Source organism: Pelophylax lessonae, assembly GCF_965119305.1.
Source record: "Pelophylax lessonae genome assembly, chromosome: 11".
In the NCBI taxonomy this organism is placed as follows: domain Eukaryota; kingdom Metazoa; phylum Chordata; class Amphibia; order Anura; family Ranidae; genus Pelophylax; species Pelophylax lessonae.
The window spans coordinates 906,762-926,944 of record NC_138778.1 but is presented as its reverse complement, the minus strand read 5'-3'; the positions used below and the strand labels follow the sequence as shown (position 1 = coordinate 926,944).

General features: G+C 54.6%; 1 protein-coding gene across 1 annotated transcript in view; it reads left to right on the top strand.

The window, feature by feature from the left end:
• RPTOR (regulatory associated protein of MTOR complex 1) overlaps positions 1–20,183 on the top strand; it is a 157,743-nt gene that overhangs the window by 20,094 nt on the left and 117,466 nt on the right. Inside the window, exons 2-3 of the mRNA XM_082271304.1 lie at positions 12,438–12,538; positions 13,653–13,797. Of these exons, the coding sequence (XP_082127430.1) occupies positions 12,438–12,538; positions 13,653–13,797 (246 nt within the window). The remainder of the gene's footprint in view (positions 1–12,437; positions 12,539–13,652; positions 13,798–20,183) is intronic.

Here is a 20,183-nt window from a genome sequence, read left to right as displayed (position 1 = left end):
AAGAGCAGGCCCCGCACAAACTCCCGCAGCTGCAACCACCCGCACAGGGAAGAGCAGGCCCTGCACAAACTCCCACAGCTGCAACCACCCGCACAGGGAAGGGCAGGCCCCACACAAAATCCCGCAGCTGCAACCACCCGCACAGGGAAGAGCAGGCCCCGCACAAACTCCCGCAGCTGCAACCACCCACACAGGGAAGAGCAGGCCCCACACAAAATCCCGCAGCTGCAACCACCCGCACAGGGAAGAGCAGGCCCCGCACTAATTCCTGCAGCTGCAACCACCCGCACAGGGAAGAGCAGGCCCCGCACAAACTCCCACAGCTGCAACCACCCGCACAGGGAAGAGCAGGCCCTGCACAAACTCCCACAGCTGCAACCACCCACACAGGGAAGAGCAGGCCCCACACAAAATCCCGCAGCTGCAACCACCCGCATAGGGAAGAGCAGGCCCCGCACAAACTCCCGCAGATGCAACCACCCGCACAGGGAAGAGCAGGCCCTGCACAAACTCCCACAGCTGCAACCACCCGCACAGGGAAGGGCAGGCCCCACACAAAATCCCGCAGCTGCAACCACCCGCACAGGGAAGAGCAGGCCCCGCACAAACTCCCGCAGCTGCAACCACCCACACAGGAAAGAGCAGGCCCCGCACAAAATCCCACAGCTGCAACCACCCGCACAGGGAAGAGCAGGCCCCGCACTAATTCCTGCAGCTGCAACCACCCGCACAGGGAAGAGCAGGCCCCGCACAAACTCCCGCAGCTGCAACCACCCACACAGGGAAGAGCAGGCCCCGCACAAAATCCCACAGCTGCAACCACCCGCACAGGGAAGAGCAGGCCCCGCACAAAATCCCGCAGCTGCAACCACCCGCACAGGGAAGAGCAGGCCCCGCACAAAATCCCGCAGCTGCAACCACCCACACAGGGAAGAGCAGGCCCCGCACAAACTCCCGCAGCTGCAACCACCCACACAGGGAAGAGCAGGCCCCGCACAAATTCCCGCAGCTGCATCCACCCGCACAGGGAAGAGCAGGCCCCGCACAAAATCCCGCAGATGCAACCACCCACACAGGGAAGAGCAGGCCCCACACAAACTCCCGCAGCTGCAACCACCCTCACAGGGAAGAGCAGGCCCCACACAAATTCCCGCAGCTGGAACCACCCTCACAGGGAAGAGCAGGCCCCACACAAATTCCCGCAGCTGCAACCACCCACACAGGGAAGAGCAGACCCTTCACAAATTCCTGCAGCTGCAACCACCCGCACAGGGAAGAGCAGGCCCCACACAAATTCCCGCAGCTGCAACCACCCACACAGGGAAGAGCAGGCCCTGCACAAATTCCTGCAGCTGCAACCACCCACACAGGGAAGAGCAGGCCCCGCACAAACTCCCGCAGCTGCAACCACCCGCACAGGGAAGAGCAGGCCCTGCACAAACTCCCACAGCTGCAACCACCCGCACAGGGAAGGGCAGGCCCCACACAAAATCCCGCAGCTGCAACCACCCGCACAGGGAAGAGCAGGCCCCGCACAAACTCCCGCAGCTGCAACCACCCACACAGGGAAGAGCAGGCACCACACAAAATCCCGCAGCTGCAACCACCCGCACAGGGAAGAGCAGGCCCCGCACTAATTCCTGCAGCTGCAACCACCCGCACAGGGAAGAGCAGGCCCCGCACAAACTCCCGCAGCTGCAACCACCCACACAGGGAAGAGCAGGCCCCACACAAAATCCCGCAGCTGCAACCACCCGCACAGGGAAGAGCAGGCCCCGCACTAATTCCTGCAGCTGCAACCACCCACACAGGGAAGAGCAGGCCCCGCACAAAATCCCACAGCTGCAACCACCCGCACAGGGAAGAGCAGGCCCCACACAAAATCCCACAGCTGCAACCACCCGCACAGGGAAGAGCAGGCCCCGCACAAAATCCCGCAGCTGCAACCACCCGCATAGGGAAGAGCAGGCCCCGCACAAAATCCCGCAGCTGCAACCACCCACACAGGGAAGAGCAGGCCCCGCACAAACTCCCGCAGCTGCAACCACCCGCACAGGGAAGAGCAGGCCCCGCACAAATTCCCGCAGCTGCAACCACCCGCACAGGGAAGAGCAGGCCCCGCACAAAATCCCGCAGATGCAACCACCCACACAGGGAAGAGCAGGCCCCACACAAACTCCCGCAGCTGCAACCACCCTCACAGGGAAGAGCAGGCCCCACACAAATTCCCGCAGCTGGAACCACCCTCACAGGGAAGAGCAGGCCCCACACAAATTCCCGCAGCTGCAACCACCCACACAGGGAAGAGCAGGCCCTGCACAAATTCCTGCAGCTGCAACCACCCGCACAGGGAAGAGCAGGCCCCACACAAATTCCCGCAGCTGCAACCACCCACACAGGGAAGAGCAGGCCCTGCACAAATTCCTGCAGCTGCAACCACCCACACAGGGAAGAGCAGGCCCCGCACTAATTCCCGCAGCTGCAACCACCCGCACAGGGAGGAGCAGGCCCCACACAAATTCCCGCACAGGGAAGAGCAGGCCCCGCACTAATTTCCGCAGCTGCAACCACCCGCACAGGGAAGAGCAGGCCCCGCACAAACTCCCACAGCTGCAACCACCCGCACAGGGAAGAGCAGGCCCCGCACAAACTCCCGCAGCTGCAACCACCCGCACAGGGAAGAGCAGGCCCTGCACAAATACCCGCAGCTGCAACCACCCGCACAGGGAAGAGCAGGCCCTGCACAAAATCCCGCAGCTGGAACCACCCGCACAGGGAAGAGCAGGCCCTGCACAAACTCCCGCAGCTGCAACCACCCACACAGGGAAGAGCAGGACCCGCACAAAATCCCGCAGCTGCAACCACCCACACAGGGAAGAGCAGGCCCCACACAAACTCCCGCAGCTGCAACCACCCACACAGGGAAGAGCAGGCCCCGCACAAACTACCGCAGCTGCAACCACCCACACAGGGAAGAGCAGGCCCCGCACAAATTCCCGCAGCTGCAACCACCCACACAGGGAAGAGCAGGCCCCGCACAAATTCCCGCAGCTGCAACCACCCACACAGGGAAGAGCAGGCCCCACACAAATTCCCGCAGCTGGAACCACCCACACAGGGAAGAGCAAGCCCCACACAAATTCCCGCAGCTGGAACCACCCTCACAGGGAAGAGCAGGCCCCACACAAATTCCCGCAGCTGGAACCACCCTCACAGGGAAGAGCAGGCCCCACACAAATTCCCGCAGCTGCAACCACCCACACAGGGAAGAGCAGGCCCTGCACAAATTCCTGCAGCTGCAACCACCCGCACAGGGAAGAGCAGGCCCCACACAAACTCCCGCAGCTGCAACCACCCACACAGGGAAGAGCAGGCCCCGCACAAATTCCCGCACAGGGAAGAGCAGGCCCCGCACTAATTTCCGCAGCTGCAACCACCCGCACAGGGAAGAGCAGGCCCCGCACAAACTCCTGCAGCTGCAACCACCCGCACAGGGAAGAGCAGGCCCCGCACAAACTCCCGCAGCTGCAACCACCCGCACAGGGAAGAGCAGGCCCTGCACAAATACCCGCAGCTGCAACCACCCGCACAGGGAAGAGCAGGCCCTGCACAAAATCCCGCAGCTGGAACCACCCGCACAGGGAAGAGCAGGCCCTGCACAAAATCCCGCAGGCCCCGCACAAATTCCTGCAGCTGGAACCACCCACACAGGGAAGAGCAGGCCCCGTACAAATTCCTGCAGCTGCAACCACCCGCACAGGGAGGAGCAGGCCCCACACAAAATCCTGCAGCTGGAATCACCCACACAGGGAAGAGCAGGCCCCACACAAAATCCCGCAGCTGCAATACCCTCACAGGGAAGAGCAGGCCCTGCACAAATTCCCGCAGCTGCATCCACCCACACAGGGAAGAGCAAGCCCCACACAAATTCCCGCAGCTGGAACCACCCTCACAGGGAAGAGCAGGCCCCACACAAAATCCCGCAGCTGCAATACCCTCACAGGGAAGAGCAGGCCCTGCACAAATTCCCGCAGCTGCAACCACCCACACAGGGAAGAGCAAGCCCCACACAAATTCCCGCAGCTGCAACCACCCGCACAGGGAAGAGCAGGCCCCGCACAAAATCCTGCAGCTGCAACCACCCACACAGGAAAGAGCAGGTCCCACACAAATTCCCGCAGCTGCAACCACCCGCACAGGGAAGAGCAGGCCCCGCACAAAATCCTGCAGCTGCAACCGCCCACACAGGAAAGAGCAGGTCCCACACAAATTCCCGCAGCTGCAACCACCCGCACATTGAAGAGCAGGCCCCGCACACATTCCTGCAGCTGGAACCACCCACACAGGGAAGAGCAGGCCCTGCACAAAATCCCGCAGCTGCAACCACCCACACAGGGAAGAGCAGGCCCTGCAGAAATTCACACAGCTGCAACCACCCACACAGGGAAGAGCAGGCCCCACACAAATTCCCGCAGCTGCAACCACCCACACAGGGAAGAGCAGTCCCCACACAAATTCCTGCAGCTGGAACCACCTACACAGAGAAGAGCAGGCCCGCACAAATTCCTGCAGCTGGAACCACCCACACAGGGAAGAGCAGGCCCCACACAAATTCCTGCAGCTGCAACCCCCGCACAGGGAAGAGCAGGCCCCACACAAATTCCTGCAGCTGCAACCACCCACACAGGGAAGAGCAGGCCCCACACAAATTCCTGCAGCTGCAACCACCCGCACAGGGAAGAGCAGGACCCGCACAAACTCCCGCAGCTGCAACCACCCACACAGGGAAGAGCAGGCCCTGCACAAAATCCCGCAGCTGCAACCACCCGCACAGGGAAGAGCAGGCCCTGCACAAATTCCCGCAGCTGCAACCACCCGCACAGGGAAGAGCAGGCCCCGCACAAATTCCTGCAGCTGCAACCACCCGCACAGGGAAGAGCAGGCCCCGCACAAATTCCTGCAGCTGCAACCACCCGCACAGGGAAGAGCAGGCCCTGCACAAATTCCCGCAGCTGCAACCACCCGCTCAGGGAAGAGCAGGCCCCGCACAAATTCCTGCAGCTGCAACCACCCGCACAGGGAAGAGCAGGCCCCGCACAAATTCCCGCAGCTGCAACCACCCGCACAGGGAAGAGCAGGCCCTGCACAAATTCCTGCAGCTGCAACCACCCGCACAGGGAAGAGCAGGCCCCACACAAATTCCCGCAGCTGCAACCACCCGCACAGGGAAGAGCAGGCCCTGCACAAATTCCTGCAGCTGCAACCACCCGCACAGGGAAGAGCAGGCCCCGCACAAATTCCTGCAGCTGCAACCACCCGCACAGGGAAGAGCAGGCCCCGCACAAATTCCTGCAGCTGCAACCACCCGCACAGGGAAGAGCAGGCCCCACACAAATTCCTGCAGCTGCAACCACCCGCACAGGGAAGAGCAGGCCCCACACAAAATCCCGCAGCTGCAACCACCCGCACAGGGACCCATTAATCCTAATGGCATGCCACCCTCGCTGGAATTTGAAACTGTGCAGTACTCATGGTTCCCATGCGGGCTGCGACTTCCTTAGTAGTGCAGGGACTTCTTACCTGCGTGTCATGAGGCACGGGCACACAGGTGTGAACCGAGGGTAGAGGAGAAGTATGGGAAAAGTTCTTCTGGGCCCCCTTCTCCTATAGATGAGCGTCGTGCACCTCATTCTGCACCCCTGTGACCCGCTGACAGCGGGCTGAATCCCTCCCGTCAGTCCCTGGCTCTGCAGACTGAATACTGAGAATCAGTGGACTTTGTTCACTCAGTTCCTGGGGTAGGGAGGGGGGATGGGGTATCGGTGTTGCAGCCTTCTTTTTTTTTTCTTCTATTCCCGAACTTCTCTCTATAAATGTGACCTGAGACCTCAAAGATGTTTCATGACGTGTGACCTTCCTGCGCCCAGGGAGCTGCATCGCTGCCTGTAGCTGCTAATACAAGCCAATGGCTTCCAAACAATTACCTTTTTCTTATACAATTCTCACCTTTCATCCTTCGATGCAGTTCGGTGCTGCAGAACTCTTACAGCCTCTTTGCAGCCACTTCCTATCCTCATCACTCCAGCAATGGCTGCCTGGCATTTGTCAGGGTGGGTTTCCTGACACCCGTGGATCATGGAAATGGATGCTTGTGAGAGGGTGACAGAGCAGGAGCGCAATTGGGAGACGGGACAAAAGGTTGTCACCCTCAAACAGGAAGTGCCTGAGCAAGGAGTGTCATGGCGGGATCACCGGGGAGGATTAGAAGCAAAGCTGCAGATTGAAGAAGTTTGACACAATAACCCCCTCCTGCCCACTCACCCAAACATCCATTTAAATGGCCTCTTACACCTGGGGGGGGGGGGGGGGGTCTGCATAATCATGTGACCGATGTGATTGGCTTTTTACATTATCTGTAGCCGGTCCCGCCCCTTAGTGCGTGCCAAGAGCTGACCACGCACTCAGCACAGAAACCTCCGCCCCCTTAAACGCATGCGGGCGCTAAACCCCCTTCTATTTGTGACTGCAAATATGTGATTGGGGGGCGGCGGGAAGTTAAAGTTTCTATGAAATGTTATTGGTTGGGGCGTAGATCTGCATTAAATTCTATAGTCTCCTCCCACCAGCCGGCAGGTGTCCTGCTCTGTGTAACGCATGCGCGGGTGTGCGTTGTGAAGGGCGGTGTCACACCCAACTGAACCGTTTTTTTTTCCTTATGTATTGAAAGTGACCAAAAAAAATTATTCTCTGATGTGTTGAGCTGGCATTGAACGCTGCGGATAAACGCACCCAGCGACCCCCCCAATGTGTCATGTGACACGTCCGCTCTATAGAAGTCAATGGAGCTGTCTAGCATTGTCCGCTCCATATGGCTTTCAGGGAGTCTTCCTGATCGCAGGGAACCCCCCCCCCCGTGTCCCCCACAGCAAATCGCAGGGAGCCCCCTGTGTCCCCCACAGCGAATCGCAGGGAGCCCCTGCTGTGTCCCTCGCAGGGAGCCCCTCTATGTCCCCCGCAGCGAATCGCAGGTAATCCTCACTGTGTCTCCTGCAGCAAATTAAAAATGGCCCAGTTGCAGGTGTGAATGGGGACTTAGAAGGGGGGGTTGTTGGTGAGAAGGGATCCCCTCAGTCTGTTAGTTGTGAACAGGTAGAGGGACGTGATCGCCAATCCCAGCGTCCCCTCCGTAGTGCTGAAGGCGCATGGCCAAGGTGCCGCTTCACCAGATGTTTTCCTGTTTGTTTCTGTGAAATTATTGATGTGATCTGCAGCAGTCAGGAGAGCCGCAGTCACCCCGCCGCAGCCCATTACATACAGCACACGGGGGAGAGCGCGCACTGCTATTGTTACCGTGATTGCAGCAGCTGGGAGGAGACGGCCGGCCGCTCTGCACACAACCAGCAGATCTTCATCCACCCATACAATCAACCAGCCACCCACCCCTACAGCAGTCCTTACACCCCTACAAATCAGCCAGCTTCCCACCCCTACAGCCGTCCTTACACCCCTACAGCCGTCCGTACACCCCTACAGCTGTCCGTACACCCCTACAGCCATCCTTACACCCCTACAATCAGCCAGTCACCCACCCCTACAGCCATCCTTACACCCCTACAGCCGTCCTTACACCCCTACAGCAGTCCTTACACCCCTACAATCAGCCAGTCACCCACCCCTACAGCCGTCCTTACACCCCTACAGCCGTCCTTACACCCCTACAGCAGTCCTTACACCCCTACAATCAGCCAGCCACCCATCCATCCCCACAGCCATCCGTACACCCCTACAGCCGTCCTTATACCCCTACAGCAGTCCTTACACCCCTACAATCAGCCAGTCACCCACCCCTACAGCCGTCCTTACACCCCTACAGCCGTCCTTACACCCCTACAATCAGGCAGCCACCCATCCCCACAGCCATCCGTACACCCGTACAATCAACCAGCCACCCACCCCTACAGCCGTCCTTACACCCCTCCAGCCATCCGTACACCCCTACAGCCGTCCTTAAACCCCTACAGCCGTCCTTAAACCCCTACAGCCGTCCTTACGCCCCTACAGCCGTCCTTACGCCCCTACAGCCGTCCGTACACCCCTACAGCCGTCCGTACACCCCTACAGCCGTCCGTACACCCCTACAGCCGTCCGTACACCCCTACAACCAGCCAGCCACCCACACACCCCTACAGCCATCCTTACACCCCTACTGCCGGCCGTAAACCCCTGCAGCCGTTCTTACACCCCTACAGCCGTCCATACACCCCTACAACCAGCCACCCGTACACCCCTACAGCCAGCCACCCACCCACCCCTACAGCCGTCCTTACACCCCTACAGCAGTCCTTACACCCCTACAATCAGCCAGTCACCCACCCCTACAGCCATCCTTACACCCCTACAGCCGTCCATACACCCCTACAACCAGCCACCCGTACACCCCTACAGCCAGCCACCCACCCACCCCTACAGCCGTCCTTACACCCCTACAGCAGTCCTTACACCCCTACAATCAGCCAGTCACCCACCCCTACAGCCGTCCTTACACCCATACAATCAATCAGCCACCCGCCCCTACAGCCGTCCTTACACCCCTCCAGCCATCCGTACACCCCTACAGCCGTCCTTAAACCCCTACAGCCGTCCTTACGCCCCTACAGCCGTCCTTACGCCCCTACAGCCGTCCGTACACCCCTACAGCCGTCCGTACACCCCTACAGACGTCCGTACACCCCTACAGCTGTCCGTACACCCCTACAACCAGCCAGCCACCCACACACCCCTACAGCCATCCTTACACCCCTACTGCCGGCCGTAAACCCCTGCAGCCGTTCTTACACCCCTACAGCCGTCCATACACCCCTACAACCAGCCACCCGTACACCCCTACAGCCAGCCACCCACCCACCCCTACAGCCGTCCTTACACCCCTACAGCAGTCCTTACACCCCTACAATCAGCCAGTCACCCACCCCTACAGCCCTCCTTACACCCATACAATCAATCAGCCACCCGCCCCTACAGCCGTCCTTACACCCCTCCAGCTATCCGTACACCCCTACAGCCGTCCGTACACCCCTACAGCTGTCCGTACACCCCTACAACCAGCCAGCCACCCACACACCCCTACAGCCATCCTTACACCCCTACTGCCGGCCGTAAACCCCTGCAGCCGTTCTTACACCCCTACAGCCGTCCATACACCCCTACAACCAGCCACCCGTACACCCCTACAGCCAGCCACCCACCCACCCCTACAGCCGTCCTTACACCCCTACAGCAGTCCTTACACCCCTACAATCAGCCAGTCACCCACCCCTACAGCCGTCCTTACACCCATACAATCAATCAGCCACCCGCCCCTACAGCCGTCCTTACACCCCTCCAGCCATCCGTACACCCCTACAGCCGTCCTTAAACCCCTACAGCCGTCCTTAAACCCCTACAGCCCTTACGCCCCTACAGCCGTCCTTACGCCCCTACAGCCGTCCGTACACCCCTACAGCCGTCCGTACACCCCTACAGCCGTCCGTACACCCCTACAGCCGTCCGTACACCCCTACAGCTGTCTGTACACCCCTGCAGCCGTTCTTACACCCCTACAGCCGTCCATACACCCCTACAACCAGCCACCCGTACACCCCTACAGCCAGCCACCCACCCACCCCTACAGCCGTCCTTACACCCCTACAGCAGTCCTTACACCCCTACAATCAGCCAGTCACCCACCCCTACAGCCGTCCTTACACCCATACAATCAATCAGCCACCCGCCCCTCCAGCCGTCCGTACACCCCTCCAGCCGTCCGTACACCCCTCCAGCCGTCCGTACACCCCTCCAGCCGTCCGTACACCCCTACAGCCGTCCGTACACCCCTACAACCAGCCAGCCACCCACACACCCCTACAGCCATCCTTACACCCCTACTGCCGGCCGTAAACCCCTGCAGCCGTTCTTACACCCCTACAGCCGTCCATACACCCCTACAACCAGCCACCCGTACACCCCTACAACCAGCCAGCCACCCACACACCCCTACAGCCATCCTTACACCCCTACTGCCGGCCGTAAACCCCTACAGCCGTCCTTACACCCCTACAGCAGTCCTTACACCCCTACAATCAGCCAGTCACCCACCCCTACAGCCGTCCTTACACCCATACAATCAATCAGCCACCCGCCCCTACAGCCGTCCTTACACCCCTCCAGCCATCCGTACACCCCTACAGCCGTCCTTAAACCCCTACAGCCGTCCTTACGCCCCTACAGCCGTCCTTACGCCCCTACAGCCGTCCGTACACCCCTACAGCCGTCCGTACACCCCTACAGACGTCCGTACACCCCTACAGCTGTCCGTACACCCCTACAACCAGCCAGCCACCCACACACCCCTACAGCCATCCTTACACCCCTACTGCCGGCCGTAAACCCCTGCAGCCGTTCTTACACCCCTACAGCCGTCCATACACCCCTACAACCAGCCACCCGTACACCCCTACAGCCAGCCACCCACCCACCCCTACAGCCGTCCTTACACCCCTACAGCAGTCCTTACACCCCTACAATCAGCCAGTCACCCACCCCTACAGCCCTCCTTACACCCATACAATCAATCAGCCACCCGCCCCTACAGCCGTCCGTACACCCCTCCAGCCGTCCGTACACCCCTACAGCCGTCCGTACACCCCTACAGCCGTCCGTACACCCCTACAGCTGTCCGTACACCCCTACAACCAGCCAGCCACCCACACACCCCTACAGCCATCCTTACACCCCTACTGCCGGCCGTAAACCCCTGCAGCCGTTCTTACACCCCTACAGCCGTCCATACACCCCTACAGCCAGCCACCCGTACACCCCTACAGCCAGCCACCCACCCACCCCTACAGCCGTCCTTACACCCCTACAGCAGTCCTTACACCCCTACAATCAGCCAGTCACCCACCCCTACAGCCGTCCTTACACCCATACAATCAATCAGCCACCCGCCCCTACAGCCGTCCTTACACCCCTCCAGCCATCCGTACACCCCTACAGCCGTCCTTAAACCCCTACAGCCGTCCTTACGCCCCTACAGCCGTCCTTACGCCCCTACAGCCGTCCTTACGCCCCTACAGCCGTCCTTACGCCCCTACAGCCGTCCTTACGCCCCTACAGCCGTCCGTACACCCCTACAGCTGTCCGTACACCCCTACAACCAGCCAGCCACCCACACACCCCTACAGCCGTCCTTACGCCCCTACAGCCGTCCTTACGCCCCTACAGCCGTCCTTACGCCCCTACAGCCGTCCTTACGCCCCTACAGCCGTCCGTACACCCCTACAGCTGTCCGTACACCCCTACAACCAGCCAGCCACCCACACACCCCTACAGCCGTCCTTACGCCCCTACAGCCGTCCTTACGCCCCTACAGCCGTCCTTACGCCCCTACAGCCGTCCTTACGCCCCTACAGCCGTCCTTACGCCCCTACAGCCGTCCTTACGCCCCTACAGCCGTCCGTACACCCCTACAGCTGTCCGTACACCCCTACAACCAGCCAGCCACCCACACACCCCTACAGCCGTCCTTACGCCCCTACAGCCGTCCTTACGCCCCTACAGCCGTCCTTACGCCCCTACAGCCGTCCTTACGCCCCTACAGCCGTCCTTACGCCCCTACAGCCGTCCTTACGCCCCTACAGCCGTCGTTACACCCCTACAGCCGTCTGTACACCCCTCCAGCCAGCCACCCATCCCTACAGCCATCCTTACACCCCTACAGCCGGCTGTAAACCCCTGCAGCCGTTCTTACACCCCTAAAGCCGTCCATACACCCCTACAACCAGCCACCCGTACACCCCTACAGCCAGCCACCCACCCACCCCTACAGCCGTCTGTACACCCCTCCAGCCACCCACCCACCCCTACAGCCATCCGTACACCCCTTCAGCCGGCCACCCACACCTACAATCGTCTTTACAGAAGGTTTTTATAGTCAAAGCTTTACTGAAGAAGCTGAAGTTGGAATCTGATTGGCTGCCATGCAAAGCTGCACCAGATTCTGCACTCTCCAGGCTTAGTAAATAAACCTCAAAGTGTCTATAAAGAGTCTGCGAGAGATCAGCAGTAAGAAAGGATGGGAAAATAAAAGACAAAGCGAGATACACGGTGACTTGGGAAGTAAATGTCATTAAGTTGCAGTTTAGATTTTCTTTAAATAAAACATTAAAATAGTAAATCAGAACAGGAGGTGAAAATGTTCCGGCTTCCTATTGGTGGGTTACAGATCTTAGCTGGTCTGATGTTTCTAAGCTCGGAGTCCTCGCTGGGGAATCGGTGTCAGTGATTGGATTTGTGACCCCCGTCCCTCCTGTCAGGTCGCAGTCCCCAGTGGGAAGCACTCCGCCACCACGGAGGTAATTGTATTTCCTTCCCTCTCATGTCTGTCTTCTCCTCCTCAGGATTCCGGGACGATTGAATGACAGGCGCACTCCTCTGGGAGAACTCAACTGGATCTTCACCGCAATTACCGACACCATCGCATGGAACGTCCTGCCGAGAGGTACGCAAATACTGGCCGTCACTGCGCGCCTGCTGACATCTGCACACCGCTTCCCTCCGCCATATTGTATCCGGGAAGACTTCTCATTGGCCACTGTTCCAGCTCCCCGACCCAAATCCCACAATTACATACCAATGAGAATAGTTACAGCAAGGGCCCCTCCTCTGCTTAAAACTGAGGGCCCCTCCTCTGCTTAAAACTGAAGGGCCCTCAGGTAAGTACACAGGGGACCCTGACAGCTCATCACCCTAGAGGTAAGTACTGGAGACCCTGACAGCTCATCACCCCCAGAGGTAAGTACTGGAGGGGGGAGGGGGCAGGGTGTGTTGTAGGCTGTTTACATTTTTTCGGAAAAGGTGAACAAACACTTTAAAGTTCAGGGTGTCACCCCGTTCTTGGTGTCAGTCTGCACATGTGTTAATACTTGGATTCCCATGGCTGGGGGTGTGAATTGTCGGGGTGTCCTGTTCAGTGATGGTGGTTGTACGGTGAGGTAGGTGGCCTCTCTCATGCCTCTTGTGAACCAGTTGTCTTCTCTCTCCAAAATGTGGTCCTCATTGTCCTCAAAAAAAGATCATTTTTCCTGTAAGTGGGTGTAAACTTCTGATAGCGTGTACTTAGGCCCCTCCCCCCAGGCACACACAGCAGGTGATTGACAGCCTTCGGTGTGTATGTTTCCCTATGAGACTGTGTAGAGGGGGGAGGGGGGGTGCCTATTCCCTCCACTCAGATTACACTCTCCGCCCTATGCTTTGCAGGGTGTGACATCAGATCCCCGCCCCCTGAGAAATGCTGTGTCAATTCTGGACTTTGAACGGATGTAGAGGAGAGCGGGCTACAGATGAACGAGTACAACTCATGTAGGAGGATTTGTCTCCTCTCTGTGTATCACCTGATGCCGGTCACTGCACTGGGGATATAGCGGGGTTACACCCACTATAAGTCTGTAGAATTTTCCCTCACTTCCTCTTGTGTTCAGGACAGGAAATCTTTGAGAAATCGGGAAGCCGGAGAGCTCCTCCCCCGCTGTATCCGGAACCGGCTTTAGATTCAGTCTAGCAGCTCCATAGAAGGGAAGATTTCTCTGGTGATCCGGATCTCTTTTCTCTCTCAGATCTCTTCCAGAAGCTTTTCCGGCAAGACCTGCTGGTGGCCAGCCTCTTCCGCAACTTCCTATTGGCTGAGAGGATTATGAGGTCTTACAATTGTACGCCTGTCAGCAGTCCTCGGCTGCCGCCCACCTACATGCATGCCATGTGGTAAGTCCTTACAGTCGGCTTCTTTATTAAAGTATCTTTGTTGTTTTTTTGTTCTCAAAGGAGTTGTAAAGGCAGAAGGTGCATTCTATGCATAAAGATAAAAAGCCTTCTGTGTGCCCCTCCCCCCCCCTAAAACTCACCTGAACCCCATCTCTATCCAGCGATGTCCACCAGTCCGGGACTCTCCCTCCTGATTGGCTAAGACACCACCGTGGCACCATTGGTATCTGGACACAGGGAGCGGCAACTTGGCTCGGGTGCCCCCATAGCAAGCTGCTTGTGTGGGGGGACTCGACAAGAGGGAGGGGCCTAGGAGCAGGGAAGACCGACCCGAGAAGAGGAGGATCCCGGGCTGCTCTGCAAAACCAACTGCGCAGAGGAGGGGAAGTATAAAACACGAGACTTTAGAATCACTTGAATTAAAACTCTAAAAGTTTAAAGCCCCTCCTCTGGCATATTTGGCACCTTTTACAGCCCCTCCCTGAGCCGGGCGTATGAGTAGGCAGCCCCTCCCTGAGCCGGGCGTATGAGTAGGCAGCCCCTCCCTGAGCCGGGCGTATGAGTAGGCAGCCCCTCCCTGAGCCGGGCGTATGGGTAGGCAGCCCCTCCCTGAGCCGGGCGTATGGGTAGGCAGCCCCTCCCTGAGCCGGGCGTATGGGTAGGCAGCCCCTCCCTGAGCCGGGCGTATGGGCAGGCAGCCCCTCCCTGAGCCGGGCGTATGGGTAGGCAGCCCCTCCCTGAGCCGGGCGTATGGGTAGGCAGCCCCTCCCTGAGCCGGGCGTATGGGTAGGCAGCCCCTCCCTGAGCCGGGCGTATGGGTAGGCAGCCCCTCCCTGAGCCGGGCGTATGGGTAGGCAGCCCCTCAGCGGAGGAGGGGTTCGGTACAGCCATGACGGGCAGCGGAGGAGGGGCTCGGTACAGCCATGACGGGCAGCGGAGGAGGGGCTCGGTACAGCCATGACGGGCAGCGAAGGAGGGGCTCGGTACAGCCATGACGGGCAGCGGAGGAGGGGCCAGGTACAGTCATGACGGGCAGCGGAGGAGGGGCTCGGTACAGCCATGACAGGCAGCGGAGGAGGGGCTCGGTACAGCCATGACAGGCAGCGGAGGAGGGGCTCGGTACAGCCATGACGGGCAGCGAAGGAGGGGCTCGGTACAGCCATGACGGGCAGCGGAGGAGGGGCCAGGTACAGTCATGACGGGCAGCGGAGGAGGGGCTCGGTACAGCCATGACAGGCAGCGGAGGAGGGGCTCGGTATAGCCATGACAGGCAGCGGAGGAGGGGCTCGGTACAGCCATGACAGGCAGCGGAGGAGGGGCTCCAATGTCCACTCCTCGGATTTTATTGAAATGTCGATGTAAGCCAGATTCTCTTCCATGTAATCTGCCGCCCCTCCCCCGTCTCTATTGATGAGACTTCCGCTGGAAATATGCTTTTTCGGAGATTACCATCAGAGGACAACATTGATTTTTCATCGTTTTTCTTAGAAGTCTTTAAAAGGAGATTTTCCTTTAATCTTGGCGAGTGAAACGCAATCCGCTGTCACTCAGTGCCTTCCGGAACGCGGCAATGTCACCTTGGGAGCAAATCCAGTGACCTGAATATCGGGGATTATGTCCGCCGCTGTGATCACAGGAGAGTCACACACAGGGGATAGGGGGTGGCGCCCTGAATGGCCTCCATTCCTCTGCTGAGATCCCCCAAATCCGGAGCGCACCCCGGATACGGATCTGCCGACACCCCAGATCCTCCTTCCAGCACCGTGTCCCCCCCGGGCTTCAATGTGATCACAAATTCACCCCCTTCTACTTCTAATATACTACAAATCCTATACACAAAATACATCTCATTATTCACCTATATACATTCACATATATACACTCCTATATACACATTCCTATATACACCCTCCTATATACACACTCCCATATACACACTCCCATATACACACTCCTATATACACACTCCCATATACACACTCCTATATACACACTCCTATATACACACTCCTATATACACATTCCTATATACACTCCTATATATACACTCCTATATACACTCCTATATACACACTCCTATATACACTCCTATATACACACTCCTATATACACACTCCTATATATACACACTCCTATATACACACTCCTATATACACACTCCCATATACACACTCCTATATATACACACTCCTATATACACACTCCTATATACACACTCCCATATACACACTCCCATATACACACTCCCATATACACCCTCCCATATACACACTCCCATATACACACTCCCATATACACACTCCCATATACACACTCCCATATACACACTCCTATATACACACTCCCATATACACACTCCCATATACACACTCCTATATACACACTCCTATATACACACTCCTATATATACACACTCCTATATACACACTCCTATATACACACTCCCATATACACACTCCTATATATACACACTCCTATATACACACTCCTATATACACCCTCCCATATACACCCTCCCATATACACCCTCCCATATACACACTCCCATATACACACTCCTCTATACACACTCCTATATACACACTCCCATATACACACTCCCATATACACACTCCCATATACACACTCCCATATACACACTCCCATATACACACTCCTATATACACACTCCTATATACACACTCCTATATACACACTCCCATATACACACTCCCATATACACACTCCTATATACACACTCCCATATACACACTCCCATATACACACTCCTATATACACACTCCTATATACACTCCTATATACACACTCCTATATATACACTCCCATGTACACAGTACCATGTACACACTCCTATATATACACACTCCTATATACACACTCCCATATACACACTCCTATATATACACTCCCATATACACACTCCCATATACACACTCCCATATACACACTCCCATATACACACTCCTATATACACACTCCTATATACACTCCCATATACACACTCCTATATATACACTCCCATGTACACACTCCTATATATACACACTCCTATATACACACTCCCATATACACACTCCCATATACACACTCCTATATACACACACTCCTATATACACACTCCTATATACACACTCCCATATACACACTCCCATATACACACTGCTATATACACTCCTATATACACACTCCTATATATACACTCCTATATACACACTCCCATATACACACTCCCATATACACACTCCTATATACACACTCCTATATACACTCCCATATACACACTCCCATATACACACTCCCATATACACACTCCCATATACACACTCCCATATACACACTCCTATATATACACTCCCATATACACACTCCCATATACACACTCCCATATACACACTCCTATATACACTCCCATATACACACTCCCATATACACACTCCTATATATACACTCCTATATATACACTCCTATATACACACTCCTATATATACACTCCCATGTACACAGTACCATGTACACACTCCTATATATACACACTCCTATATACACACTCCCATATACACACTCCCATATACACACTCCCATATACACACTCCTATATACACACACTCCTATATACACACTCCTATATACACACTCCCATATACACACTGCTATATACACTCCTATATACACACTCCTATATATACACTCCTATATACACACTCCCATATACACACTCCCATATACACACTCCCATATACACACTCCTATATACACACTCCTATATACACACTCCTATATACACACTCCTATATACACACTCCCATATACACACTCCCATATACACACTCCTATATACACACACTCCTATATACACACTCCTATAAACACACTCCCATATACACACTCCTATATATACACACTCCTATATACACACTCCTATATACACTCCCATATACACACTCCCATATACACACTCCTATATACACACTCCCATATACACACTCCCATATACACACTCCCATATATACACTCCTATATATACACTCCCATATACACACTCCCATATACACACTCCCATATACACACTCCCATATACACACTCCCATATACACACTCCTATATACACTCCCATATACACACTCCCATGTACACAGTACCATGTACACACTCCTATATATACACACTCCTATATACACACTCCCATATACACACTCCCATATACACACTCCTATATACACACACTCCTATATACACACACTCCCATATACACACTGCTATATACACTCCTATATACACACTCCTATATACACATTCCTATATACACACTCCCATATACACACTCCTATATACACTCCTATATACACACACTCCCATATACACACTCCCATATACACACTCCTATATACACACACTCCTATATACACACTCCCATATACACACTCCTATAAACACACTCCCATATACACACTCCTATATACACACTCCTATATACACACTCCTATATACACACTCCCATATACACACTCCTATATATACACTCCTATATATACACACTCCTATATACACTCTCCTATATACACTCTCCTATATACACACACTCCTATATACACACTCCTATATACACACTCCCATATACACACTCCTATATATACACTCCGATGTACACAGTACCATGTACACACTCCTATATACACTCCCATGTACACAGTACCATGTACACACTCCTATACACACACTCCCATATACACACACTCCCATATACACACACTCCTATATACACACTCCTATATACACACTCCCATATACACACTCCTATATACACACACTCCTATATACACACTCCCATGTACACACTCCTATATACACTCCTATATACACACTCCCATATACACACTCCTATATACACACTCCTATATACACACTCCTATATACACACTCCTATATACACACTCCCATGTACACACTCCTATATACACTCCTATATACACACTCCCATATACACACTCCTATATACACACTCCTATATACACACTCCCATATACACACTCCTATATACACACTCCCATATACACACTCCCATATACACACTCCTATATATACACTCCTATATACACACTCCTATATACACACTCCTATATATACACTCCTATATACACACTGCTATATACACACTCCTATATACACACACTCCCATATACACACTCCTATACACACACTCCTATACACACACTCCCATATACACACTCCCATATACACACTCCTATATACACACTCCTATATACACACTCCTATATACACACTCCTATATACACACTGCTATATACACACTCCTATATACACACACTCCTATATACACACTCCCATATACACACTCCCATATATACACTCCTATATACACACTGCTATATACACACTGCTATATACACACTGCTATATACACACTCCCATATACACTCCTATATACACACTCCCATATACACTCCTATATACACACTCCCATATACACACTCCTATATACACACTCCTATATACACACTCCTATATACACACTCCCATATACACACTCCTATATACACACTCCTATATACACACTCCCATATACACACTCCCATATACACACTCCTATATACACACTCCTATATACACACTCCTATATACACACTCCCATATACACACTCCTATATACACACTCCTATATACACACTCCTATATACACACTCCCATATACACACTCCCATATACACACTCCTATATACACCCTCCCATATACACCCTCCCATATACACCCTCCCATATACACCCTCCCATATACACCCTCCCATATACACCCTCCCATATACACCCTCCCATATACACACTCCCATATACACACTCCTATATACACACTCCCATATACACACTCCTATATACACACTCCTATATATACACTCCTATATACACACTCCTATATACACACTCCTATATACACCCTCCCATATACACCCTCCCATATACACACTCCTATATACACACTCCCATATACACACTCCTATATACACACTCCTATATACACACTCCTATATACACTCCCATATACACACTCCCATATACACACTCCTATATACACACTCCTATATACACACTCCCATATACACACTCCTATATACACACTCCCATATACACACTCCCATATACACACTCCCATATACACACTCCCATATACACACTCCCATATACACACTCCTATATACACTCCTATATATACGCTCCCATATACACGCTCCCATATACACGCTCCTATATACACACTCCCATATACACACTCCTATATATACACTCCCATATACACACTCCCATATACACACTCCCATATACACACTCCTATATACACACTCCTATATACACTCCTATATACACACTCCCAT